This window comes from Pristiophorus japonicus, chromosome 15 (assembly GCF_044704955.1).
Source record: "Pristiophorus japonicus isolate sPriJap1 chromosome 15, sPriJap1.hap1, whole genome shotgun sequence".
Taxonomy (NCBI): domain Eukaryota; kingdom Metazoa; phylum Chordata; class Chondrichthyes; family Pristiophoridae; genus Pristiophorus; species Pristiophorus japonicus.
The window spans coordinates 59,306,601-59,324,696 of NC_091991.1; the positions used below are offsets into that span (position 1 = coordinate 59,306,601).

Genomic DNA, 18,096 nt, shown 5'->3' on the forward strand with positions numbered 1-18,096 from the left:
CTGCAGTCCTTTCTGGGACTCCTCAATTATTTTGGTAATTTCCTACCCAGGTTAAGCACCTTGCTAGAACCTCTACATGTGTTGCTATGCAAGGGAGATGACTGAGTATGGGGGAAATCACAAGAGATTGATTTTGAGAAAGCCAGAAATCTGTTATGTTCCAACAAACTGCTTGTTCTGTATGACCCATGTAAATGTTTAGTGCTAGCTTGTGATGCGTCTTCGTACGGGGTCGGGTGTGTATTACAACAAGCAAACGAATCGGGAACATTGCAAACGGTCGCTTATGCATCCAGGAGTTTGATCAAGGCCAAAAGGGCCTACAGCATGATTGAAAAAGAAGCTCTGGCATGCGTTTACGGGGTGAAAAAAATGCCCCAGTATCTGTTTGGGCTTAAGTTCGAGTTAGAAACTGAGCATAAGCCACTCATATTGCTATTCTCAGAGAGCAAAGGTATTCATACCAATGCCTCTGCTCGCATCCAATGATGGGCGCTCACGCTGTCTGCATATAACTATATAATTCGCCAGTGAACTGCACTGATGCTCTCAGTCGACTACCATTGCCCACCACCGGGGTGGAAATGGTGCAGCCTGCAGACTTGCTCTTGGTGATAAATGCATTTGAAAATGAAAAGTCACCCGTTGCGGCCCGCCAGATCAAGACCTGGACCAGCCAGGATCCTTTACTATCCCTTGTAAAAAAAAAAAAAATGTGTCCTCCATGGGAGCTGATCCAGCGTCCCAGCGGAGATACATGAAGAGATCAAGCCGTTCCAGTGGCGCAAAGACGAAATGTCCATATAGGCGGACTTTTGTGGGATAATCGCGTGGGATAATGTTTGTGGGATAACTACAGCAAATCAACACAAGGCACATACTGGAGACAAGGTCACTCTGTGACCTCTACCTTTATTCACAGGACCAAGAAGTGATGACCCTGCGTGGGACCTCCCTTTATATACCTGGATGACCAGGTGAGGAGTGTCTCCCAAAAGTTCACCCCCTGTGGTCAACCGAGTGTCCCTTCAGGACCAATACTCGCTTCCGAGAGTGGAGGATCTTTTTGCCACGCTGGCAGGCGACAAGCTGTTCACCAAGTTGGACCTCACTTTAGCCTACATGACCCAGGAACTGGCCGAAGAATCCAAGCTACTGACCACCATCACCATGCACAAGGGGCTGTTTGTCTACAACAGGTGTCCATTTGGGATTCGTTCAGCAGCCGCTATCTTTCAGAGGAACATGGAAAGCCTGCTAAAATCCATCCCTGGAACAATCTTATTTCAGGACAACATCCTTATCACTGGTCGAGACACCGAGGAATACCTCCACAATCTGGAGGAGGTGCTACGCCGACTGGACGGGGTAGGCCTGCGACTAAAGAAGTCCAAGTATGTGTTTTTGGCCCCATAGGTCGAGTTTTTGGGCAGGGGGGTTGCCGCAGACGGGAACTGGCCCACCGAATCCAAAACAGAGGCGATCTGTCGTGTGCCCAGGCCCGGCAACACATCAGAGTTGCATTAATTTCTGGGACTATTGAACTATTTTGGGAACTTTCTATCGAACTTAAGTACATTGCTGGAGCTGCTACATGTGCTCCTGCGTAAGGGTTGCGATTGGTTTTGGGGGGACTGTCAGGAACGGGCTTTCAATCGGGCGCGGAACTTCTTTGTTCTAATAAGTTATTGACCCTGTACGACCCCTGTAAGAAATTGGTTTTGACATGCGATGCATCATCCTATGGGGTTGGGTGCGTGTTGCAGCAGAGTAATGATGAGGGCCAACTCCAACCTGTGGCTTATGCCTCCAGGTCACTCTCCCAAGCAGAAAGGGGGTATGGGATGGTTGAAAAGGAAGCACTCACATGTATCTACAGGGTGAAAAAGATGCACCAGTACCTTTTTGGCAGAAGGTTCGAGTTAGAAACGGACCACAAGCCGTTAACATCCCTGTTGTCCGACAATGCCAATGCATCAATGCGTCAGCTTGCATACAGCGATGGGCTCTCACGCTGGCTGTGTATGACTACACCATACGGCACCGGCCAGGCACCGAAAATTGCGCTGACGCGCTCAGCAGGCTTCCACTGGCCACCACCGAGGGGGCAGCGGAGCAAAGCGCGGAGATAGTCATGGCTGTCGATGCCTTTGACAGCGCAGGCTCCCCCATCACAGCCCACCAGATCAAAACCTGGACAAACAGAGATCGCCTCCTATCTCTGATTAAGAAATGTGTCCTGACTAGGGATTTGGGTGCCTGCACACGGAGCATGCCCTGAAGAGGTCAGACCGTTTCACAGATGGATGGATGAACTCTCCATCCAAGCCAACTGCCTACTATGGGACTGCAGGGTAATCATGCCCCAGAGGGGTAGGGAAGCATTCATCAGGAAACTCCACAGCGAGCACCCAGGCATCGTGCTGATGAAGGCTGATGGTGGCCGGGAATTGATGCAGACCTGGAACACTGTGTTCGCAGTGAAATACGGGCCATTGTCGCTAACTAGGATGTCCGGCAAGCCGTGGGTCACAAAGACCGCACGCAGACTCTCCACTGTGGTGGATGTCATGCACGAATTCAATATGATGCACTCGATCCATTTCGAGTACGCATCAACAACAATGAGGAACATTCTTTCCATGAACGGGCCCGCGTAGTCTATGTGAATACGTGACCATGGCTTGGTGGGCCAGGGGCTGAGTGGGGCCTCCCTGGGGTCATTGCCCAGCTGGCTTCCAATGGCCAGGCAGAATGTGCGGTCTAAATCATAAAGCAAGGCATGCTCCGGATTCAAGGACTCTCCCTTCATTACCGTCTATCGCGCCTCCTGCTGACCTACAGGTCCGACCGCACTCGCTCACGGGAGTCCCGCCAGCGGAACTACTCATGAAACGTACACTAAAAACTCGGCTGTCCCTCATTCATCCAGTCTTGTCAGACATTGTTGAGGGCAAGCGCCAGTCCCAAAATGAGTGCCACGACCGTAACTCAAAGGGGAGATGGATAGAAATCGATGATCCTGTATTTGTTCTTAATCACGCTGTGGGGTCCAAGTGGCTCTAGGGTACTGTAATTGGTAAAGAGGGGAATAGGGTCATAGTGGTCAGACTCAACAATGGGCAGATATGCCGCAAGCATCTGGAGTAAAGTAAAAAAAAAAAGGTTCAGCATGGACACTGAGGAACCTGAGGAAAATCATGAGATGCTGCCGACACCACTGCCAGTGAATGAGCAACAAGAACATTCAGCAGCATGCACAGTCCCTGCGGTTAGCCCGGATGAGCCGGAATCACGACAGGTGACAAAGACGCATGCTAAGGCTCAACAACCAGAGCCCCAACTGCGGCGCTCCACAAGAGAGCGTCGACTGCCTGAAAGACTCAATCTTTGACCCAAAGACGTTGGGGGAGGTGATGTCATGTTTGTCACCTCACATAACTGTAACCTTTATGTAACAACACTGTACACTGTATACACCTGAGAAATGCGCACCTTGACCACAGGGGGTGAACTTTTGGGAGACACTCCTCACCTGGTCATCCAGGTATATAAAGGGAGGTCCCACGCAGGGTCATCACTTCTTGGCCCTGTGAATAAAGGTGCAGGTCACAGAGTGACCTTGTCTCCAGTATGTGCCTCATGTTGATTTGCTGTAGTGTGTAAGGACACAACAGTTTTGCCTAAGAAAGGCAGGGCAACATTCATACGCAACCTACACAGTACCCACCCAGACATTGTAATGATGAAAGCTATAGCCAGATCCCATGTGTGGTAACCCGGCATTGACTCAGATTTGGAATCTTGCGTGCGTCAATGCAACACTTGCTCTCAACTGAGCAATGCACCCAGGGAGGCACCACTAAGTTTGTGGTCATGGCCCTCCAAACCATGGTCTAGGATCTATGTTGACTTCCGTGGCCCATTTCTAGGCAAAATGTTTTTGTTGTGGATGCTTATTCAAAATGGATTGAGTGTGTGATAATATCTGCAAGCACGTCCACTGCCACCATCGAAAGCCTACAAGCCATGTTTGCCACGCACAGCCTGCCTGATGTCCTTGTCAGCGACAATGGGCCGTGCTTCACCAGCGCCGAATTCAAGGAATTCATGACCCGCAATGGGATCAAGCACGTCACATCTGCCACGTTCAAGCCCGCATCTAACGGCCAGGCAGAACGGCCAGTCCAAACCATCAAACAAAGCTTGAAACGTGTGTTGAAATGGTTCCCTGCAGACCCGCCTGTCCTGAATCCTGCTCAGCTACCGCACAAGACCCCACTCGTTCACCAGGGATCCCCCTGCCGAACTGCTCATGAAAAGGGCGCTCAAAACCAGGCTCTCTAGTCCACCCTGCATGATCATGTCGAGGGCAGACGGCATCAACAAAGCATGTACCATGATCGCGCAAATTTATCACGCGATATTGAAGTCAATGACCCTGTATTTATACACAACTATGGACAGAGTCCCAAATGGCTTGCTGGCACTGTCGTAGCCAAAGAAGGGAGTAGGGTGTTTGAGATCAAATTTGCAAATGGATTAACTTGCAGAAAGCATTTGGATCAAACAAAACTGTCATTCACAGACACCCACGAGCAACCTTAAGAGGGACACCACTAACTTCGACCCTCCAATACACACACAAGTGGCAACCGACATCACGGTTGACCACGAAGCTGAACTCATCATCCCCGGCAGCCCAGCGAAGGTCCAACCAACTCACCTGTATCTGTGCTTGTACCGAGACAATCGACTAGGGAGCGGAAAGCCCCAGATGGTCTCACCCTGTAAATAAGTGTACTATTGACTTTGTGGGGGGGGGGGGGGAAGAGTGATGTTATGTATGCAACACCTTGTAACCAGCATTCTACCACCACCAGAGGGCACATCTGTTGGAGTCCCAAGGGATCCCAGCATCCCTTGGAGCACTGCATATAAGCAGGCCTCCCATGCTGTACCAGCACTCTGGTCAGAATAAAGAGACTAAGGTCACACTTAAGTCTACAGTACTCAGTCACATTGCTTTATTTGAGACATAACAAGTATTATTGAATCTCGGCATTAGTTACGTGCGGAAAGTAACACTGGGCAATATTATGGGTGTTGGTTTCGCCCATTCTGATGATTCCGCCCCAAAAAAGTTTTTTTTCCCGCCGTTACGTACATGGCGAAAGTAACACTCGGCGATAAGTGTCTGAAAAATTGGCGTTGGTTTCCATTTTGTGGCTAAATGGGCGATATCTGGGAATTATACCTCCATTTCAGCAGTAAAGTGGACGTTAAGTGGGCATTATGCATGCAAAAATAATGGAAAATCTAGCCCCTGCTTCTATATAAGTACTCCCACCAATGGAGGATTCCACCATTGACATAATTCGCAAAGGAAGTACACGTAGCGTTGAAAATGGCGAGACTGAAGGCACAGCAGAATGTTTGCCTGACCTGAGTATTTCCAGAATTTTCTATTTTTATTTTAGATTTCCCATATCCGCAGTATCTTGCTTTTGTAAGAGTGTTTGGGCACCTTGCCTTCCTTTTCTCCTTTTATAGCATAGCAACCTGGTGCTGCACCAGGCGATTCACTGAGCACAAGTGAGCAGGAGCAAGTGCAGGTGGAAAGGATGGCACAGGAAACAGCTGACCAAAGGGTAGGCTAATCTCCGAGCACTGCTGATGAGGACAAAGATACAGACCTCAGGAGCTCAGCACTTAAAAGATGATTGCTGTGCATCAGCAAATGCTGAATGCATTGGACTGCCTGGCAGGAAGTTTCTGTAGCATATCTGAGAGTGTGGAGAAGGCCACTACCAACTTCCGTGGGATTCTGTCGCGTAGTATCAACATTCTGCAGTTATCCATGGAGTGTGTGGCCACTTCAGTGGATGCTGTTGCTGAATTCTCCTTGTAGGAGACTCTGACACCAGTAATTGCATCTCTGAGGAATGCTCATGCTCAGACCCCGTAAAATTATTGTGGGATGTACATTAAAATTTAAAAACTGGAACAGTCCATATGGCTTCAAAAGTGCCAGGGACTTGAAATGTAGTCCAGCGTCACCAGCAAAGAGGAGCGAAAGCTGGTCCAAGAGTTAATAGCACTTTCTTTACCTGCACCATCTTTACTAACAGTAAGCATGAAGCAGAAAATCCTTGAACAGAGCTGTATCTCCCAACCATTTGACCATGCCCCGAAACCCGCTTTGATCTTGAGAAAGTATGACATCCCAAGTTTGCATGCTCCGCAGGTTAATAGAGCAACTTCTCCGTCTGTCTGTATGTAACCTGCTGACTATCTCTCGCTTTTCTGTGTGCTGTTCGATGGCTCTGCAGGTGACAGTCTCGTCTGCCTCGATGTCTCCAGCAGCTGTTCTCTTGCCTGTTTTCTGTGGTAAGATGGCGGCGGTGACGGGGAGTAGAGGTCTTGATATTAGCCTCGCAGCGTTACAGAGGCAGGATCCGTACATCTTTCATATTGTGGATGTGGCCAGTCAGGTAGCCCTGTATACTTTCAGTCAGAGAGACAACGAATGGGTGAGTTTAGTGTGAGGAAAGTCGAGTTCAGGGACTTTCTGTAACGTATTCAAGGGACATCGCCACTGCTGCTGGAGGGAGGTTGAACGATGCTGGTGCTGGGTTTGGCACGACTTGAAACCTGTTGATAAATTTTATGTGCCAAATTGTGTTTGTGTTCTTCTGTTGTTAAACCTGTCAACAAGCGATCATATCACGCTTTAAAAGACTTGTGTATTGAAGGACGTGAGATCTTTGTTGATGATTATCTGTGTTAGACGCTCACAGATCTAAGCTAAACAAAAAATACGAATGTGAAAATGTTGATGAACGACGATGCAACAAAATTGGGCAGGGATTCGAAAGCTCGGTGGTTTTACGCGACCTCCGATGTAATCGGAAGCGCATTTAGGACTCTGATGCTTGCAATTTTAAAGGCCTAAACGCACTCACAATTTGATATAGGATTGATACTAAAAAAAATTATCACTTCGGGGAGTCGGGCCTAGAATTTTCAAATCAGGAAAATTTCATTGATCTTGTGTATTGTCTTGATAGGATTTTGGTTTGGCCTCTTGCGGAATTGATTTCCAGATTGAATGGAACCTAACTAGTATGCAGTCATAAAAATTGTAAATTTACGATGTCCTTTATAAAATTGACTTTCTGTACCTCCCAAGCATATAAAAACCAGACACTATTAGTGTTAGGAATAATCATGTTTCTACTGTAGTGTTTATATAGAGCAGAGACATAAGAACATAAGAAATAGGAGCAGGAGTAGGTTAAACGGCCCTTCGAGCCTGCTCCGCCATTTAATACGATCATGGCTGATCCGATCATGGACTCTGGTTCAATTCTCTGCCCACTCCCTATAACCCCATATTCCGTTATCAGCTAAGAAACTGTCTCTTTCTGTCTTAAATTTATTCAATGACCCAGATTCCACAGCTCTGAGGCAGCGAATTCCACAGATTTACAACCCTCTGAGAAGAAATTCCTCATCTCAGTTTTAAATGGGCAGCCCCTTATTCTAAGATTATGCCCCCTAGTTCTAGTCTGCCCTATCAGTGGAAACATCCTCTCTGCATCAACCTTGTCAAGCGCCCTCATAATCTTCCACGTTTTGATAAGATCACTTCTCATTCTTCTGAATTCCAATGAGTAGAGGCCCAACCGACTCGACCTTGCCTCATAAGGTAACCCCCTCATCTCCGGAATCAACCTAGTGAACCTTCTCTGAACTGCCTCCAAAGCAAGTATATCCTTTTGTAAATATGGAAACCAAAACTGTATGCAATATTTCAGGTGTAGCCTAACCCATACCCTGTATAACTGTAGCAAGACTTCCCTTTATACTCCATCTCCTTTGCAATAAAGGCCAAGATTCCATTGGCCTTTCTGATCACATGCTGTACCTGCATACTAACCTTTTTGTGTTTCATGCACCAGAACCCCCAGTTCCTGCTGTGCTGCAGCACTTTGCAAATTTTCTCCATTTAAATAATAACTTGCTCTTTGATTTTTTTTTCCTGTCAAAGTGCATAACCTCTCGCTTTCTAACATTATACTCCATCTGCCAAATTTTTGCTCACTTACTTAGCCTGTCGATGGCCTTTTTCAGTTTTTTTTGTGTCCTCCTCACACATTGCTTTTCCTCCCATCTTTGTATCATCAGCAAACTTGGCTACGTTATACTCTGTCCCTTCATCCAAGTCGTTAATATAGATTGTAAAAAGTTGGGGTCCCAGCACTGGTCCCTGTGGCACCCCACTAGTTACTGATTGCCAACCCGAGAATCAACCATTTATCCCGACTCTCTGTTTTCTGTTAGTTAGCCAATCCTCTATCCATACTACTATATTACCCCCAACTCTCTGAACTTTTATCTTGTGCAGTAACCTTTTATGTGGCACCTTGTCAAATGCCTTCTGGAAGTCCAAATACACCACATCCACTGGTTCCCCTTTATCCACTCAGTTTGTTCCAGCAAATTTGTCAAACATGACTTCCCCTTCATAAATCCATGCTGACTCTGCCTGACTGAATTATGCTTTTCCAAATGTCCTGCTACTGCTTCTTTAATAATGGACTCCAATATTTTCCCAACCACAGATGACAGGCTAACTGGTCTATAGTTTCCTGCTTTTTGTCTATCTGTTTTAAATAGGAGCGTTACATTTGCAGTTTTCCAATCTGCTGGGACCTCCCCGAATCCAGTGAATTTTGGTAAATTACAACCCGATGCAGCCGCAATCCATGCCGCTACTTCTCTTAAGACCCTAGGATGCAAGCCATCAGGTCCAGGGGATTTATCTGCCTTTAGTCTCATTATCTTATTGAGTACCACCTCCTTAGTGATTGCGATTGTATTAAGTTCCTCTTTCCCCCCCCCCCCCTCCCCATAGCCCCTTGACTATCCACTGTTGGAATATTTTTAGTGTCCTCCACCGCAAAGACTGATACAATATATTTGTTCAGAGTTTCTGCCTTCTCCATGTTCCCCATCACTAATTCCCTGGTCTCGTCCTCTAAGGACCAACATTTACTTTAGCCACTCTTTTTTCCTTTTTATATACCTGTAGAAACTCTTGCTATCTTTTTATATTTTGTGCTAGTTTACTTTTATAGTAAACTAGCACAAAATATAAAAACAGATAGCAAGAGTTTATCTTCCCTTTTAAAACATTTTTTTTAGTCCTTCTTTGCTGGCTTTTAAAAGCTTCCCAATCTTCTGTCCTCCCATTAGTTTTGGCCACTTTGCATGCCCTTGTTTTTAATTGGATACCATCCTTTATTTCTTTAGTTAGCCACGGATGGCTATCTTTTCTTTTGCACCCTTTTCTCCTCACTGAACATATTTTTCTTGAGAGTTATGAAATATCTCCTTAAATGTAGGGCACTGTTCATCAACCGTCCTACACTCGAATCGATTTTCCCAGTCCACTTTAGCCAGCTCAGCAGTGCAAAGATCAGAATGTAGTGTTCTTATAAATCTCCCATTGCTGAAGTAGAGACCACTTTTCATTAGTGTTGAGCTTCTTAATTGTACAGAGAAGAGCTTAATTGTACAGCGAAGAGGTAATTGCGAAATGTGAAGAGTGGACTCTAAATTACTGTATAAATAAGACCCCACCCCCCCCCCTGGTCAATGTAGAAGAATACAAGCTTCTATTTCCTCACCCCCAAGTATTTAGGACCTGGTTTTTCCCATTCAAACAATCCTGTCATAGGCAAGTGTCACTTTTTTCCCCAGAAAGGGTGTTTTTTATTTGGCCAATAAAAGTTATTGCTCCAGAACGTAAAGAAGGGTAACTTTGAAGGTATGAGGTGTGAATTGGCTAAGATAGATTGGCGAATGATAGAAACATAGAAAATAAGTGCAGGAGTAGGCCATTCGGCCCTTCTAGCCTGCACTGCCATTCAATGAGTTCATGGCTGAACATTCAACTTCAGTACCCCATTCCTGCTTTCTCGCCATACCCCTTGATCCCCCTAGTAGTAAGGACCTCATCTAACTCCTTTTTGAATATATTTAGTGAATTGGCCTCAACAACTTTCTGTGGTAGAGAATTCCACAGGTTCACCACTCTCTGGGTGAAGAAGTTCCTCCGCATCTCGGTCCTAAATGGTTTACCCCTTATCCTTAGACTGTGACCTCTGGTTCTGGACTTCCCCAACATTGGGAACATTCTTCCTGCATCTAACCTGTCTAACCCCGTCAGAATTTTAAATGTTTCGATGAGGTCCCCTCTCATTCTTCTGAACTCCAGTGAATACAAGCCCAGTTGATCCAGTCTTTCTTGATAGGCCAGTCCCGCCATCCCGGGAATCAGTCTGGTGAACCTTCGCTGCACTCCCTCAATAGCAAGAATGTCCTTCCTCAGGTTAGGAGACCAAAACTGTACACAATACTCCAGGTCTGGCCTCACCAATGCCCTGTACAACTGTAGCAACACCTCCCTGCCCCTGTACTCAAATCCCCTTGCTATGAAGGCCAACATGCCATTTGCTTTCTTAACCGCCTGCTGTACCTGCATGCCAACCTTCAATGACTGATGTACCACGACACCCAGGTCTCTTTGCACCTCCCCTTTTCCTAATCTGTCACCATTCAGATAATAGTCTGTCTCTCTGTTTTTAACCACCAAAGTGGATAACCTCACATTTATCCACATTATACTTCATCTGCTATGCATTTGCCCACTCACCTAACCTATCCAAGTCGCTCTGCAGCCTCATAGCATCCTCCTCGCAGCTCACACTGCCACCCAACTTAGTGTCATCCGCAAATTTGGATATACTACATTTAATCCCCTCATCTAAATCATTAATGTACAGTGTAAACAGCTGGGGCCCCAGCACAGAACCTTGCGGTACCCCACTAGTCACTGCCTGCCATTCTGAAAAGTACCCATTTACTCCGACTCTTTGCTTCCTGTCTGACAACCAGTTCTCAATCCATGTCAGCACACTACCCCCAATCCCATGTGCTCTAACTTTGCACATTAATCTCTTGTGTGGGACCTTGTCGAAAGCCTTCTGAAAGTCCAAATATACCACATCAACTGGTTCTCCCTTGTCCACTCTACTGGAAACATCCTCAAAAAATTCCAGAAGATTTGTCAAGCATGATTTCCCTTTCACAAATCCATGCTGACTTGGACCTATCATGTCACCTCTTTCCAAATGCACTGCTATGACATCCTTAATAATTGATTCCATCATTTTACCCACTACCGATGTCAGGCTGACCGGTCTATAATTCCCTGTTTTCTCTCTTCCCTCCTTTTTTAAAAAGTGGGGTTACATTGGCTACCCTCCACTCAATAGGAACTGATCCAGAGTCAATGGAATGTTGGAAAATGACTCTCAATGCATCCACTATTTCCAAGCCCACCTCCTTAAGTACTCTGGGATGCAGTCCATCAGGCCCTGGGGATTTATCGGCCTTCAATCCCATCAATTTCCCCAACACAATTTCCCGGCTAATAAGGATTTCCCTCAGTTCCTCCTCCTTACTAGACCCCCCGACCCCTTTTATAACCGGAAGGTTGTTTGTGTCCTCCTTCGTGAATACCGTACCAAAGTACTTGTTCAATTGGTCCGCCATTTCTTTGTTCCCCGTTATGACTTCCCCTGGTTCTGACTGCAGGGGACCTATGTTTGTCTTTACTAACCTTTTTCTCTTTACATATCCATAGAAAGTTTTGCAATCCGTCTTAATGTTCCCTGCAAGCTTCTTCTCATACTCCATTTTCCCTGCCCTAATCAAACCCTTTGTCCTCCTCTGCTGAGTTCTAAATTTCTCCCGGTCCCCAGGTTCGCTGCTATTTCTGGCCAATTTGTATGCCACTTCCTTGGCTTTAATACTATCCCTGATTTCCCTTGATAGCCACGGTTGAGCCACCTTCCCTTTTTTTATTTTTATGCCAGACAGGAATGTACAATTGTTGTAGTTCATCCATGCGGTCTCTAAATGTCTGCCATTGCCCATCCACAGTCAACCCCTTAAGTATCATTCGCCAATCCATCCCAGCCAATTCACGCCTCATACCTTCAAAGTTAGCCTTCTTTAAGTTCTGGACCATGGTCTCTGAATTAACTGTTTCATTCTCCATCCTAATGCAGAATTCCACCATATTATGGTCACTCTTCCCCAAGGGGCCTCGCACAACGAGATTGCTAATTAATCCTCTCTCATTACATAACACCCAGTCTAAGATGGCCTCCCCCCTAGTTGGTTCCTCGACATATTGGTCTAAAAAACCATTCCTTATGCACTCCAGGAAATCCTCCTCCACCGTATTGCTTCCAGTTTGGTTAGCCCAATCTATGTGCATATTAAAGTCACCCATTATAACTGCTGCACCTTTATTGCATGCACCCCTAATTTCCTGTTTGATGCCCTCCCGAACATCACTACTACTGTTTGGAGGTCTGTACACAACTCCCACTAACGTTTTTTGCCCTTTGGTGTTCTGTAGCTCTACCAATATAGATTCCACATCATCCAAGCTAATGTCCTTCCTAACTATTGCCTTAATCTCCTCCTTAACCAGCAATGCTACCCCACCTCCTTTTCCTTTTATTCTATCCTTCCTGAATGTTGAATACCCCTGGATGTTGAGTTCCCAGCCCTGATCATCCTGGAGCCACATCTCCGTAATCCCAATCACATCATATTTGTTAACATCTATTTGCACAGTTAATTCATCCACCTTATTGCGGATACTCCTTGCATTAAGACACAAAGCCTTTAGGCTTGTTTTTTTAACACCCTCTGTCCTTTTTAGAATTTTGCTGTACAATGGTCCTTTTTGTTCTTTGCCTTGGGTTTCTCTGCCCTCCACTTTTCCTCATCTCCTTTCTGTCTTTTGCTTTTGCCTCCTTTTTGTTTCCCTCTATCTCCCTACATTGGTTCCCATCCCATACTTAAGGGGTTGACTGTGGATGGGCAATGGCAGACGTTTAGAGACCGCATGGATGAATTACAACAATTGTACATTCCTGTCTGGCGTAAAAATAAAAAAGGGAAGGTGGCTCAGCCGTGGCTATCAAGGGAAATCAGGGATAGTATTAAAGCCAAGGGAGTGGCATACAAATTGGCCAGAAATAGCAGCGAACCTGGGGACTGGGAGAAATTTAGAACTCAGCAGAGGAGGACAAAGGGTTTGATTTGGGCAGGGAAAATGGAGTACGAGAAGAAGCTTGCAGGGAACATTAAGGCGGATTGCAAAAGTTTCTATAGGTATGTAAAGAGAAAAAGGTTAGTAAAGACAAACGTAGGTCCCCTGCAGTCAGAATCCGGGGAAGTCATAACGGGGAACAAAGAAATGGCAGACTAATTGAACAAGTACTTTGGTTCAGTATTCACTAAGGAGGACACAAACAACCTTCCGGATATAAAAGGGGTCAGAGGGTCTAGTAAGGAGGAGGAACTGAGGGAAATCTTTATTAGTCGTGAAATTGTGTTGGGGAAATTGATGGGATTGAAGGCCGATAAATCCCCAGGGCCTGATGGACTGCATCCCGGAGTACTTAAGGAGGTGGCCTTGGAAATAGCGGATGCATTGACAGTCATTTTCCAACATTCCATTGACTCTGGATCAGTTCCTATTGAGTGGAGGGTAGCCAATGTAACCCCACTTTTTAAAAAAGGAGGGAGAGAGAAAGCAGGGAATTATAGACCGGTCAGCCTGACCTCAGTAGTGAGTAAAATGATGGAATCAATTATTAAGGATGTCATAGCAGCGCATTTGGAAAATGGTGACATGATAGGTCCAAGTCAGCATGGATTTGTGAAAGGGAGATCATGCTTGACAAATCTTCTGGAATTTTTTGAGGATGTTTCCAGTAAAGTGGACAAAGGAGAACCAGTAGATGTGGTATATTTGGACTTTCAGAAGGCTTTCGACAAGGTCCCACACAAGAGATTAATGTGCAAAGTTAAAGCAAATGGGATTGGGGGTAGTGTGCTGACATGGATTGAGAACTGGTTGTCAGACAGGAAGCAAAGAGTAGGAGTAAATGGATACTTTTCAGAATGGCAGGCAGTGACTAGTGGGGTACCGCAAGGTTCTGTGCTGGGGCCCCAGCTGTTTACATTGTACATTAATGATTTGGACGAGGGGATTAAATGTAGTATCTCCAAATTTGTGATGACACTAAATTGGGTGGCAGTGTGAGCTGCGAGGAGGATGCTGTGAGGCTGCAGAGTGACTTGGATAGGTTAGGTGAGTGGGCAAATGCGTGGCAGATGAAGTATAATGTGGATAAATGTGTGGTTATCCACTTTGGTGGTAAAAACAGAGAGACAGACTATTATCTGAATGGTGACAGATTAGGAAAAGGGAAGGTGCAACGAGACCTGGGTGTCATGGTACATCAGTCATTGAAGGTTGGCATGCAGGTACAGCAGGCGGTTAAGAAAGCAAATGGCATGTTGGCCTTCATAGCGAGGGGATTTGAGTACAGGGGCAGGGAGGTGTTGCTACAGTTGTACAGGGCCTTGGTGAGGCCACACCTGGAGTATTGTGTACAGTTTTGGTCTCCTAACCTGAGGAAGGACATTCTTGGTATTGAGGGAGTGCAGCGAAGGTTCACCAGACTGATTCCCGGGATGGCGGGACTGACCTATCAAGAAAGACTGGATCAACTGGGCTTGTATTCACTGGAGTTCAGAAGAGTGAGAGGGGACCTCATCGAAACGTTTAAAATTCTGACGGGTTTGGACAGGTTGGATGCAGGAAGAATGTTCCCAATGTTGGGGAAGTCCAGAACCAGGGGTCACAGTCTAAGGATAAGGGGTAAGCCATTTAGGACCGAGATGATGAGAAACTTCTTCACCCAGAGAGTGGTGAACCTGTGGAATTCTCTACCACAGAAAGTAGTTGAGGCCAATTCACTAAATATATTCAAAAGGGAGTTAGATGAAGTCCTTACTACTCGGGGGATCAAGGGGTATGGCGTGAAAGCAGGAAGTGGGTACTGAAGTTTCATGTTCAGCCATGAACTCATTGAATGGCGGTGCAGGCTAGAAGGGCTCCTGCACCTATTTTCTATGTTTCTATGTTTGCCAGGGCTTCTTTTTAAAATAGTTGGCTGAAATTCTGGAAGGTGGTCTTGCTCCTACAGAGTGTATATTGTACAATTAAATGAGTTTGCCCATCTAAAAATAAAACTTTTTTATTCATTCATAGAATGTGGGCATCGCTGGCAAAGCCAGCATTTATTTCCCATCCCTAATAGCCCTCGAGAAGATGGTGATGTGCCGCTTCCTTGAACCACTGCAGTCTGTGTGATGAAGGTACTCCCACAGTGCTTTTAGGTAGGGAGTTCCAGGATTTTGAATTAGCGACAATGAGGGAGCGGCAATACATTTACAAGTCAGGATGGTGTGTGACTTGGAGGAGAACTTGGTGGTGTTCCCATGTGCCTGCTGCACTTGTCCTTCTCGGTGGTAGCTTTGGGAGATGCCTTGGCATTGTATCTTGTCGATGGTACACACTGCAGCCATGATGTGTGCGTGGGGAAGGAGTGAAAGTTTAAGGTAGTGGATGGGGTGCCAGTCAAGCGGGCTGCTTTGTCCTGGATGGTGTCGAGCTTCTTGAGTGTTGTTGGAGCTGCACTCACCCAGGCAAGAGTATTCTATCATACTCCTCCTGACTTGTGCCTTGTAGATGGTGGAAAGGCTTTGGGGAGATGGGAGGTGAGTCACTCGCTGCCGAATATCCAGTCTCTAACCTGCTCTTGTAGTGCCAGTATTTGTGGCTGGTCCAGTTCAGTTTCTGGTCAGTGGTGACCCCCAGTATGTTGATGGTGAGAGATTCGGCGATGGTAAACCCGTTGAATGCCAAGGGGCGGTGGCTTGACTCTTGTTGGAGATGAACATTGCCAGGCACTTGTGTATCACGAATGTTACTTGCCACTTATCAACCCAAGCCTGAATGTTGGCCAGGTCTTGCTGCATGTGGACATGGACTGCTTCATTATCTGAGGTGTTGTGAATGGAACTGAATACTGCAATCATCAGAGAACATCCCCACTACTGACCTTGTGATGGAGGGAAGGTCAATGAAGCAGATGAAGGTGATTGGGCCGAGGAACTCTCTGCAGCAAGAGTTCCTCAATGTCCACCGGCTGAGATGATTGGCCTCCAACAAGCACAACCATCTTCCTTTATACTAGGTATGACTCCAGCCAGTGGAGAGTATTCCCCTTTGATTCCCATTGACTTCAAATTTAGATAGATCATTCACTGGGCACTTCTGGGTGAAAATGGTTACAAACGCTGGGCTCCACCATAATTGAGGATGGAGATGTTAATGGAGTCTCCCCCTCCCGTTAGTTGTTTAATTGTCCACCACCAATCACGACTGGATGTGGCAGGATTGCAGAGCTTTGATCTGCTCCGTTGGTTGTGGGATCGCTTAGCTTCCGCTATTTAGCATGCATGTAGTCTTGTGTTGCTTCACTAGGTTGGCACCTAAGTTTTAGGTGAGCCAGATACTGCTCCTGGCATGCTCTTCAGGTTTGGTTCCCAGGCTTGATGGTAATGGTAGAGTGAGGGATAACCGGGCCATGAGGTTACAAGCCTACTGCTACTGATGGCCCACAGTGCCTCATGGATACCCAGTTTTGAGCTGCTAGATCTGTTGTGAATCTATCCCATTTAGCAGGGATAGTGATGGAAGAGTCTGGAATGTTGGGTGAAATGATTCTGAGTATAGCTATGCTCTACCAATTTTGGCACAAGTACCCAGATGTTAGTGAGGAAGACTTTGCAGGGTTGACTGAGCTGGGTGTGCCTTTGCCATGTTCGGGTGGTATTATTGTATATTCTAGCAGTTTCCTACTTGGGTTACTAGGCCAATTCAGAGGGCAGTTAAGTGTCAACCTCATTGTTGTGAGTCACATATAGGCCAGGCCAGGTAAGGGTAGCAGATTTCCTTCCCTAAAGGACATCAGTCTGGTTCATTAGTGACAATCTGATAGTTTCATGGTCTGATTACCATTACTGATATAAACTTTTAAATTCCAGATTTAGTTAATAAACTCAACTTAAATTTAGTTGCCATGGTGGGATTTGAGCTTGTGTCTCTGGCTCATTAGTCTAGACCTCTGGATTACTAGTCCAGTAACATAACCACTATGCTACTGACTTTGTTAACATGCAGGAGAAGATGCATGAAGTGAAACTGTAATGTAATGTCAAATAAATTAGAAGTGTCGATTAACTTGTATACTGAATCTTTTTCTGTCTGTTTTCTTAATGCTTACTAAGGTGACCTTCGTGTTGGGGGGGATGGAACTTTTCCCATTTCAGGCACCCAGTTAGCTCCATCAACCATAACATCAGAAATATACCCCTTATTGTACCAGTAATATTTTAGCCATTTTGCACACCGGCCATCCTGAGTGAGATTGTCAATTGTGCCAAGTTAGGGATACTGTATGTCCATGCCCATCCCATTCACTAAACTCATTCCATGCAGATCCCTTACAGCCAATAGACATTGGTCTGGGCTGGATTTGAACCCTGCCAGTTCCCCCTTGTTTCTATCAACCTCTGTTATTTTAGTTTCTTGAAGGAAAGGTTTCTAACACTCACATTTATTCATAGCAATGAAAGTTCATGTGAACACCTTTACGCAGACTGTTGTCTTGGTGCAAGCATAAAGAAATAACATTTGTATTTATGTCGTCTTGGGATATTGCAAAGTACTCTACAACCGATAGATTACTTTTGAAATGCAATCACTGTTATGTGGTCAAACATAGTCAATTTTCACAAAACACGATACCAGAAATATCAAATGAATAGATAATCAGATGATTTTTTGGTGGTGTTGGTTTAGGAGGAATTTTGGGGCATGTTTCACAATATGTACTAAAGCAACTAGTAAGATTTGTAATATGTGAAATATGATGTATGATGACAGAATAATGTTAGTAACCAGTAGTTGCACAATAACTGTTAAAGATTTTGTGAATATAGAATGAGCTAGATCTGTTGAAATGTATTATATTCTCCACAACTATTAGATCATGCAGCCAAGAAGTTCATAATCGCATCACTCGG

General features: G+C 45.6%; 1 protein-coding gene across 4 annotated transcripts in view; it reads left to right on the forward strand.

Annotated features, from left to right (window-relative positions):
• Positions 1–6,374: 6,374 nt before the first annotated feature.
• dcp1b (decapping mRNA 1B) overlaps positions 6,375–18,096 on the forward strand; it is a 127,565-nt gene continuing 115,843 nt past the window's right edge. Inside the window, exon 1 of one of the 4 annotated variants that reach the window (XM_070900511.1) lies at positions 6,375–6,533. In XM_070900511.1, coding sequence (XP_070756612.1) covers positions 6,396–6,533 — 138 coding nt within the window. In that variant the 5' untranslated portion in view covers positions 6,375–6,395. The remainder of the gene's footprint in view (positions 6,534–18,096) is intronic. The other 3 variants (XM_070900506.1, XM_070900509.1, XM_070900507.1) reach the window with 3 other exon arrangements.